The sequence below is a fragment of the Phoenix dactylifera genome, chromosome 3 (assembly GCF_009389715.1).
Source record: "Phoenix dactylifera cultivar Barhee BC4 chromosome 3, palm_55x_up_171113_PBpolish2nd_filt_p, whole genome shotgun sequence".
Taxonomy (NCBI): Eukaryota; Viridiplantae; Streptophyta; class Magnoliopsida; order Arecales; family Arecaceae; genus Phoenix; species Phoenix dactylifera.
In genome coordinates this window covers 1,360,476-1,371,509 of record NC_052394.1, presented here as the reverse complement: position 1 = coordinate 1,371,509, position 11,034 = coordinate 1,360,476, and the positions used below count along the sequence as shown (strand labels likewise).

Below are 11,034 nucleotides of genomic sequence, written 5' to 3'. Positions count from 1 at the left end.
GAAACACCCGTAGTTGGTCTACTTCCTGGTCCTCTTTTCCTTGATTTATTAATTATTTTGAATGCCTAGTCTTTCTTTTTTAGTCGGCGCGGCTTGTGACTTGGCTTAACCATTACTCAAACTGCAATGGATTCTCTACAGCTTCATATCTCTCGCTGTCTAGAGGGAGTCTCCTATGCAAAAGTAAACTCGGAGCTTTATTTTGGAGGAAGACTCTACAAAAATAATTAAAAAGATTCTATAAGAGAGGTTAGGGATACTTGACCCTTTGCTTCTAGAAGATATTTGACGGCAAATAAGGAAGTGTGATGTCTTTCAAATTGTTTACATATTTCGAAAGATGAAAAAAATTATTGATTGAGTTGTCTCCTTTACTTTGATCTCTATATAGTATTTTATACTTTGATTCAAATGATAACACTCATGTGACCATAAATATGCGGCGAATAAATAAAAAGTAGGTATTTACTGCAACAAGAATCGTATGATTAGCTCGAGGAGATCATGATCCATGCGAATCTTGAGGCGCGTGGGATCCATCATCATCCAATGGTCGGTGGACGCTACAGGGAGCCTGTCGCTGGTGCCGTGCAGCAGCGGCTACTAAGATGCACTCGTGGACAGCAAAGTATTGCTGGATCCTTGTGTCAAGATTCGTGCATATTCCGAAAGTGACGGTCTCCTGATTTTGAGCCACATGGAGAAGAAGGCAGGAGAAAATAAGGCATGCACCTCTCCGCTCCATAACGTGACAAGACCTTCCTCTTATTTTTCTTACCATTAAATGCAAATATTAATGCTTTAAGAACGGCATATAGTACGACAAACTCTTTCAGATTATTTTATAACAAGTCTTACTAACAACAGCTTGTTTTACTTTTATAAGAGCCACTGGTGCTTAATAGATATCTCAAGCTCAATGCATGATCAAACAATTCCAATATGGTATCATAAATAAATAAGACTTCTTTTTTTAACTAATTACATGATATTATAACCTCTCTTTAAGTAAATAAGTTCGGGATGCATCTTTGGCATGAAAGAATGGTTGGATTTCTTTTGTGGACATCTATTGAATTGTACCCATATAAATTTCTAATCACTTCAAATTGTCTCATTCATCAATTCCCTTTCTTTTGGTGTGGTTGCCTTGATGTGCTTTGATATGGCCAGGTTACTGCTTCTTGGCATGGCTATGGGCTCATTTGGTTTACGCAAAGCATATGTTCTTATATGAATATGATTTTTTAAAAGTAGATTTCTAAAAAGAGAAAGTCTGAAAAAATACTTTTGGCATGTTTGGTTGACAATGGAAAAATGATGGATTTTCAGAGTGCTTATGTTTAGTTGACCATCCACTTTTCTGAAAAAATTATGTATAATTTTATTATACTTTTAATAAAAATTAGATATTTAATGCCTCTTTAATACTGAAAGGTTTATTTGAAAAAATATAAAAATAAAATAATTTTCGGCTCACAGAAAAAGTAATATTTTCATATTTCTTATGGCAAAGACTTTTTCATTAAATACGGAAATCATATTTTTATGAAAATATAACTTTTCTATCTCTATTATTTGAAAACTCTAATCAAATAAAAAGCATCTTATTATTATTATTATTATTATTATTATTATTTTTATCCCGCGAACGGAACGAGCCTTATATTTATTTCTAACACGAGCGGTCCATCGTGCATGAAGACGAGGTTTGCTTTTACCGGCGCGGCTTACAGCTGGGCTGGGCTGCGAACGTCAGAGGAGCGCCGGAAGCCGTCTCGGATCCAGGAGGGCTAGGGCTTTAATATTAATTAATATATATATATATATAAAGATGAATAATAGCTGGAACTGGAAGGCTGTAGGGGCCCACCATCGCCGGCACGACGGAGGCCGCACATGGGCTGACGTGGATTCTTCGATGGCGCGGCCCATCCATCACGCCATGCTGCCCTTCGTGTTATTTTTTTGAATTTTTTTAAACAACGAAACTTCTAAACCGAGTATAAATATATCCCATAAAATTAAAAAATAAAATATTCCGAAACAAGTGCTATCTTATTAACGAATCAGTCCCAGAATTCTGCTCAAATGCTAAGCTACATAAATGCGTCTGGTCATCAGGAATATATTTTTCTGGCACTTTTCCGGATATCATGCAGAAATAGGGCCATCTGTCCTAAATCCATCCAATGGCCGAGTCTACAGCTTTATTGCCTACAATAATTTCAAAAACCATGCATCTTCTCTCTTTTAGGTGTATTCCTTTTTTTTCCCCCTTCTTTTTGATAATTTAGGTGCTTTGTTCATTTGATATTATAGAACTCCTCAGCATATAGTTTAAAACATAAGAAAGAAAGATAATTAAGAACCAAGATAAAAGCAAGTCATGTTAATTAAAAACTACAGCCGGCAGCAACTATTGTTTCAATTTATTGCTTCTTTAGGTCTCTGTAACATTTCTTGAAAACAAACCTCGGACTGCTTCAAGCTTGAAAAGCCCCTCTATCTTTCATAACTCATTGAGAACAAGTCATTCTTGAAGCTTGACACGCTTTTCATGTTAGCATGACTTATTTTTGATGATTTACGTGCTGGGTGATTAAGGAATTAGTTGCCCACCCTTATGTGCGTATTCCTAATGATTCCCATGTAAATCTTGCTCTTGCTCAGACTCTCGGACTTCCAAACTTCTGATTTCCATTGAGCAGTATAAAGAAACCACCAAGATTCCAGGAGCAACAATATCCTGAAACAAACCTTTTCCCACGCCATTGTTCTTTGTTATGAAAGGCATTGCAATTATTAGCACCAATTAGATAACTAATGATCCTGAGAATAAGGATGTTGTTTAATTGACTTGATGCCTAGTAAACAAATTAACATGACGACTTGGACCAAACTTTAAGGCTGATATATTGACACTAATTTTTCTAGATCCGGACTTCTAGTCATGGATTTGGCATCCATACTTGATCGAAGCATCCTCCGGCTAGATATGGCTTAAATTTGAGTTGGATTAGGCCAATGAAGATCAACCTAACTTCAGGTTCGGTCTAATTAAACGTCTCGAGAGACTTAGACTGGCCTTAGTTGTTTGCCTGTCTTAATTTAGAATATACAGCCCCAAGCAAAGTCAATATTCATGACCAATGGAAAATTCAAAGAGAATCCACCTTTGCTCCAAGATTGCCTACAAAATTTAGCATGTAGACTTTTCCCCCTCATATACATACATAATGTCTATTTATGTGTCAATATCTCTGATCTATTAGATTGGTGACTTGATACAAATCAGCCGCTGAAAATTAATTTTATTAACTTGACAAGAGTTATTATTTCTTGAATATTTTTCTACTAAATAGTTTATTGATATATAAGTACTTTATGATGATTTTGTCCTCTAAAAATCAGTCGGAAGGAGAAGGAAATGTTCAAAGACGCCTTTGGAAATGAGATTCCAACCAAGAAGATGAAAGGCGCCAGATGCCTAAGCTTACTTGTGTAGAATTAGTCCTGAAAGCAAATCAATCCTTTTTGTAGTCTAGGTTTACGCTTCTTCATGCTCTTATTTTCACGTATATGGGCCTATATGGATAGATTCACTATTTAACGTAGGAACCCATATGGGCCGGCTTATGGGCTAATTTAGCATGGTTTCGTTAACTTGGGGCTCTTCATGGTCTTTATTGTCATGAAGATGGGCCTCCATGGATAGCTTAGCTATTTAAAGTGGGAATCCATACGGGCCAAGTTTAACATGGTTTTGTCAACATGGTTCCTCTTTATTTTCATGTCTCAATTGCTTGAAGATAGGCCTCTATAGATAGCTTAACATTTTAGGGCATATTTTGTTGGAGAGAATTAGGTTCTATAATGGGAATAGATGAGTGATTCCTATTCCAGCCATTTAGTTGAGAAAAGTTCTATTGCCATTTCTATTTATATTCCAATTCTAGAAGAAAACAGAAATGCCTAAACCCCCCAAAACCTAATCCCGAGTCCCTTCTAGTATTAAAATTTCATTTCTATTTCGATTCCACTTTCAGTTATTGAGCATATGCATCCGGGAATATGGCCATTCCTATTTCAATTCATTCTGATTTCAATTCTAATTTGGAACGCTAATCAAATGCGCCCTCAAAGTAGCTATTTAAAGAGTAATTTAGAGCAGGAATCCATGTAGGCCCGTATGGATAACTTAGCAACCAAGCCATACCATCAGCTTTAGAATGATCATGATATGTTTGCCGTGTTAATCTTGTGTCGTTGGGATGCTGGCATAATGTCACGTATGCATGGCATATGCCATTCGATCAGGGGCGAAAGAGGGAGCCACAAAGGAGATTGGTGTCACAAAAGTATATCATCAAGTTGCTGCTTGAAGCCTTGAATTAGAAGAGTCTTGTATACAATCCATTGACTGCATCATGCATCATTGATCCTAGCTATTCTTAATAGCTGCTAAATGCGAACTGGCACAATAGAAGAGCATGGCATGTTTTAATCACATTGTTTTGGATTACTTTCTGGAGAACTATGTGGGACTATTAATTTCATCATCCATCAATCAGACGGCGTGGTAGGTTCCAATTTGAATATAGCGCAAACCACGGACCAGACCAAGCAAGTCCTTCCGTCCTTGACGGAGATTGGAGATCGACCACCTCGTCGCCTATCATGGAAAGAATGGAACCCGAGGCGCCGTCGGATGGCCATCCAAGAGACCAGACCCAACAAATCTTTTTGACTCCGTCGGATTCACAGAGCCCGAGTGTATCAATCTTATTATTTTATTATTACCTTCCTTTTTCAAAAGTTACACGTCTTTGTCGTCGTCTGCGTTACAGACACATCGACCGTCTCGATTTTGTCGATGACTCATCGTTTAACTCCGCAGCTCATCAACTTTGTCTTGGATCATCAAAAGCTCATTAATTGGCGCGCATACAAAGGACATCAAATCGACGGTCCTGTTTACTCCTCAAACTCATCAGATTCGTCCGTTTAGGGCATCGGGCCGGTCCGTCGTGATTTTCGCCCGAAGACGACTCTCGGCTTGGAAGGTGGACGCGGGAGTAACTTAACGGTGGCAGCCGGAGGACAGCTGTCTGGGAGGGCTGGGTAAAAAGTTAATGCCTCACCGCGGACGGCGAGGTTGAAATAGGAAGGAGCGAGAAAAGGGAGAGAGAGAGTCGGTGGACGGCGAGAAAGCGATCTCGTCTCGTTTATTTCCTCTGCGCTCGCGCTGTTGTCGCTGCTGTTAGCTTAATAACAATCTTTGTAGCTGGATTTCCGCCTTCCGCTTCCGCCGATCTCGCCGGATTCGATTCGATCTAATCCGATCCGATCCAGAATCCGGCGTGCTAAGAGCGAAGAGGAAGAGGAGATTATTTCTTGACTTGAGGCAGTCAACGGAGATTCGAGAGAGAGAGAGAGAGAGAGAGGGGTTGAGGGGGACGCAGATCTGAATCTGATACATATACATAGGCTCATTAAGCTTGCAGATCGGAGGGAGGTACGCCCTACCGACACGGATCGCTGCTTTCCTCCCAGCCCTTTCCCTCCCCTTAACTCAAGAGGCGTCGCGTCGCCAAAACAAAGGTACTTCCCCCTTTCCTTTTTGTTTTTGTTCTTGTTTTCGCTTCCTTTTTTTTTCGTGTTATTGGAACCAAGAATAAAGACTGTAACTTTAGTTAAAGGATACCTGTTGCATCTTGTTTTCTTCGATCTCTGCTCTCTCATTACAAGCCGGCCGGCCATGTCCAGATCTGTGCTCCAAGGACCCGGTCATTAGACCATCACATTAATCTCTAGCTAGACCAGCAGAGCGTGGATTCGCCGCTAGGTTTGTCTCAGGTAGTTATCTGAGTCTGTTTTCATTCAGAGATCTTCATGTTTCAGCTGTTGATCTGCAAAATTCCCGGATCATGTTTATGGGAATCAATGGTATTTAAATATCATATTCATCTCTTTTTGGTGCATCGGATGCTGCAACCAATGGTATTGCGATCGGATCGATAACAGTTAATCTTAACCTGCCGACTGGCTGGTATGGCCATCTTCTTGGTTACCATTAATGTATCTTAATGGTTGTTGACGAACTATTGTTGAACAAGTTCGTTCCTTTCCTTGTTATGTTATTCTGGGTGGAATTTATGGATCGGACTTCAAATCCAGGCGTTGTTAATGGTAACCTACGTTCCTTTCCTTGTTATGTTATTCTTCTGATTGCATAACAAATTCAGACCAAACTAGAATGATACCTGATACCAATCCTATTGTTGCTGTTATTGTGTTGGACCAGGACAGCTTGTTGCTCTAGTTGATCTGAGCATTCAAGTTTGGACTGGAGGCCATAAACTTTGTTACATGTCATCCTTGTGCAGTCTCCCAAGAGACGATCATTGATATCTTCTTTGATGATCCGTAATACTCCAGTCACCTATGTACTATAATCGGTGTGCTGTCCAATCTTTTCACAATATCGAGCAAATGTGTCTTCATTGTTATCCAATTTTTGACAACATTGAGCGTATGCGTGAGGTTTGGGTGAGAGACTGGGGTAGCTCCTGCTGCTCTCTATTTAGACCTCTCTGAGCTTTGACCACAAACATGCCTCCCGTGAAAGCCATGGAGCTCACTGCTTAACTCCTAGATCAAAGAGGAGTTTCACTGCTTAACTCCTAGATCAAAGAGGAGTTGTGCCGGGCAATCAGTACTGGCATGTGCGGGACAGCTAGCTGTTCTTAAAGCAGAGAGTTAGCAGCTTGATGCTGCTACCCTGGCCACATATAATCTTTTCCCTAAGCAAATCAGAATCTCTATTCAGATATAAACAGTCCTTATCCAAGGATCATCCCAAATACAAGATGGTTATGGATATAAACAGACCCTATAAAATGTTTTGACATGTGCTAAAACACCATTTTATGGAAAAACAATCTGTTGTTTGTTCTATTAGTTGTGAACTGCCAGTTTCCAGCCCCGATGACCCTCCATACAACCTCTCCATGAGTTAGCTTCTGGTGCTAGCTTGGGTGTAGGTACTAGACCCGTCTATATGCATTCTTTTGTAACCATGAAACATATTTGCTTGTTTTCCCCCTTCTAAACTGAAAATTATTGAAGCTTTTAAGCTCAGCCTCTTTCTTGTTTGCACTTTTTTTTGCCTCCAGTTATTTGCATTTTGTCATTTTCTTACATATTTGTCGAGTATGATAATCAGAGTCTTCATGTAAATTTTGTATCTTAATAACTAAGGTAACGATTTTCAACCCACTAATCATTGAATGATCTGTCTTTGTAGTTAAAGATTGATTAAAACATCAAGATGCATATCTAGCAGCATTGTTAAAAGCCCATACATCTAGCCTTTAAACCAAAACTCTCTTTGAATGAGCTACCATCTATGTTTGACAACCATTGATTTGGCAGCATCTATTTCCAATTGCTACCTATCTGCTTGCTGGATTTTGAGGAGTGCAGCATATCGGAGCAGGTCTTCTGGTGCAGGAGGTCTGACCAGCCTATCTGCTTCTAGTAGCCGGTAGTCCATCACATTCATTACAGCAGCAGAGAGCAATTAGGAGTGATCAAAAGGAAAAGAGGATTAACTTGTTGGCAAAGTAAAAATGGCACCCAGCACCATCAGAAAGGCCCTGGGAACGGTGAAGGACCAGACAAGCATTGGTCTGGCCAAGGTGTCCAGCAATATTGCCCCTGACCTTGATGTGGCCGTTGTCAAGGCTACGAGCCATGATGATGAGCCTGCTGATGAGAAATACCTGCGGGAGATCCTCAGCCTGACCTCCTACTCCCGTGCATATGTGAATGCCTGCATTGCAACTGTGTCAAGGCGGCTGGGGAAAACCCACAATTATATTGTGGCCCTCAAGTCTCTCATGCTTGTACACCGCCTCCTGATGGACGGAGACCCTGCTTTCCAGAACGAGATCCTCTATGCGACTCGACGGGGTACCCGTCTTCTCAACATGGCTGACTTCCGGGATGACACCCACTCCAACTCATGGGATCACTCTGCCTTTGTCCGGACCTATGCCCTCTACCTGGACCAGCGGCTCGAGTGCATGGTCTATGAGCAGAAGCAGCATGGCAGTGGCAAGAGCCGCTCATACCAGTCACCAAGGGACCACTATAGATCTCCTCCTCGCCACTCTGATTACAGAGAGCCTGATGCATACACCTATGGAAGTTATGGGAGGTCCTCATCCTCATCACCGCCAGGAAATGGGAGCGTTGGGTATGAAGAGAGGCAGCGGGGGGAAGAGAGGAAGCCACCAACTCCCTTGAGAGACATGAAGCCTGAGAGGGTGCTGGGTAGGATGCACCAGCTGCAGCAGCTACTTGATCGCTTCCTTGCCTGCCGTCCCACTGGCGCTGCCAAGCACAGCAGGATGATCCTCATCGCCCTCTATCCCATTGTGAGGGAAAGCTTCCAGCTCTATGCTGACATCTGCGAGATATTAGCGGTCCTTCTGGACCGATTCTTCGACATGGACTACCCGGACTGTGTCAAGGCATTTGAGGCCTATGCAAGTGCTGCCAAGCAGATTGATGAGCTCTGTGCCTTCTATGGGTGGTGCAAGGATACTGGGGTGGCCCGGTCATCGGAGTACCCGGAGGTCCAGCGTATCACGGACAAGCTTCTGGAGACATTGGAGGAGTTCATGAGGGACAAGGCAAGGAGGCCCAAGAGCCCTCCAAGGGAGACAGCCCCTGAGACGCTGGAGGAAGAACCGGCACAGGATATGAACAGCATCAAAGCCCTCCCAGCACCTTCAGATTACAAAGAGCAGCAACCAGAGCCAGAACCAGAGAAGGTGGTCGAACCACCTAAGAGGCAGCAGCAGGACACCGACTTAGTGAATCTCAGGGATGATGCCTCTTCTGCAGAGGATCAGTCTAGCAAGCTTGCATTGGCTCTTTTCTCAGGTCCAGGGGCAGCAACCGGTACCAATGGGTCATGGGAAGCCTTTCCTTCAAATGGTGCCCCTGGACAAGGTGAAGTGACTTCTGCCTGGCAAACACCTGCAGCTGAGCCTGGGAAGGCAGATTGGGAGCTTGCACTTGTGGAGACTACAAGCAACCTTGCGAAGCAGAAGGCAGCATTGGCCGGGGGCTTCGACCCATTACTCTTGAATGGGATGTATGATCAGGGAGCAGTGAGGCAGCAGGTGAAGGCCCCGGTGAGCACTGGGAGCGCAAGCAGTGTGGCCTTGCCTGGGCCTGGTCAGAAGACCACTCCAGTGCTCGCCCTGCCGGCGCCTGATGGCACCGTCGAGACCATCGGTCAGGATCCATTTGCTGCGTCTCTTAGCTTTCCCCCACCTTCCTATGTGCAGATGGCGGACATGGAAAACAAACAGCAGTTGCTGGTCCACGAGCAGCAGATTTGGCAGCAGTATGCGAAGGATGGAATGCAGGGCCAGGCCAGCTTGGCCAAGCTTAACAACAGCTACAACTTCCCGAATCCAGCCATGCCTTACGGAATGCCAGCAGCTTATAATGGTGGATATGGCTACCCCACTTACTGAGTTTTGCTCTTCTTCGTTCGTCTGTAATCTTTTGGTTGTATTTAGTTTTGGGTTGCCTTGCAGCGTCAGTCAATCTGTGTCTCTGGATTGAACTGTTTCGACTGTCTATTCACTATAATTTGGTACGTGTATTCACTATTGCAACTCACTTCGGTTGGTGGCAATTTGAGATGTTCGTTATTTGGGCTTTTTCCCCGCTTTTCTTTTTATTCCAGAAAACTTATTCGTCTGCGTGAAAGCAGGAAGGGCTTTTTCCCCGCTTTTCTTTTGTTCCAGAGAACTTATTCGGCTGCGTGAAAGCAGGAAGCTGGATTGACTGGGCTCGGATATGCCAAGGATGGAGGCATATGCTCTCCTGCATTGGAGCAAGAACTCGTCTTGAGTCAACAACATTTGGCGGACGTTTACCATGTATTCGCTATATTCTTCAACGCAATATCTGGTGAAATTTTTACTTCTCTCTGTCAACACGGTACGTGGTCGTGTACTGCCCTCAGTTCGTCCTTTTGACATTGTTGCCACGTCAGCGATGTGGTAGCAGGGATATTTTCCCGCAGCACCATAACTCACCAATGAGCGAATTTGTACAAGTCAACTGAATTTGAAAAAAACGTTCCACAAAATATTGAAGGAAAAAGCAAATTAAAAAATAATTATACAAAACTGTGACCCTAATTTATTCAACATCAATTTATTAAAAATAAAGTTTAAAATTATTAATTAATATCTCATCCTTCTTCAAACTAAAACAATTAGAAAGCGCAAATTGTAATTTATGAGCCCAAGTTGTGGGCTTGGGGCTTGTGGGTCGGCCCTTTCCAAAGAGGCCGGCCCAGTCCTTTACGTGTGCTGCATGTGACGAATCAGAAGAGAAGGACTCCGGCTGGGAGTCTTCTTTCCTAATTCCGATTGCGATTGCGATTGAAATAGTTGTGTTCTAAGCTAATCCGAACATTGAAAAGCTCGAAGTTTTGCCTATATAAGACTCCCCATTCTCCCCCTCTAAGACTTCTCTCGATTTCAAACTTCGTTCTCGAGGTTCTTTCTTCGACTTTCATCAGAAAGTCATCGAAAAGCCTCGTCGGACTGAGGTATGAGTTCTCCATCTTCTCCTCTTTCTTTTTTAGAGTTTTGGGCCTTCGTTTTTTTATATTTGAGCTGGCAATCGCCGAAGCTTTATTCGAAACAAAGCACCCTTGTTTTGGCCATGATTAGCCACTTTGGCCAGGGTTGCGGCCACCTAAGGCTGCCGTCGGATAGGCAGCTGGGCCATCGTGGCTGCCGCCTATAGCTCGCAAGGGGGAAGAAAGAAGAAAGATTTTTTCGTCTTCTCAATTTTCTCTCCTCTCTTCTCTCTCTACTTTCTCTTTTCTCTCTTTACTCTCTCTCTAGAAGATCTATGGCACTCAATCTCAGGTTAATGCCCTAGAATTTATTGATCGAATTGCTCAGGCCTGACCTATCCAGAATCGTCAAA

General features: G+C 42.7%; 1 protein-coding gene across 1 annotated transcript; it reads left to right on the top strand.

Moving 5' to 3' along the window:
• Positions 1 to 5,158: 5,158 nt before the first annotated feature.
• LOC103703459 (putative clathrin assembly protein At2g25430) lies at positions 5,159 to 9,759 on the top strand. Its single transcript, XM_008786310.4, has 2 exons — positions 5,159 to 5,604; positions 7,438 to 9,759. The coding sequence occupies exon 2, from the start codon at positions 7,635 to 7,637 to the stop codon at positions 9,555 to 9,557; it is 1,923 nt and encodes a 640-aa protein (XP_008784532.2). The 5' UTR covers positions 5,159 to 5,604; positions 7,438 to 7,634; the 3' UTR covers positions 9,558 to 9,759.
• The last annotated feature ends 1,275 nt before the right edge of the window (positions 9,760 to 11,034 follow it).

What these genes read in the sequence shown, in the direction of transcription:
- LOC103703459 (XM_008786310.4), top strand. Translation starts at nt 7,635, where the DNA reads ATGGCACCCAGCACCATCAGAAAGGCCCTGGGAACGGTGAAGGACCAG.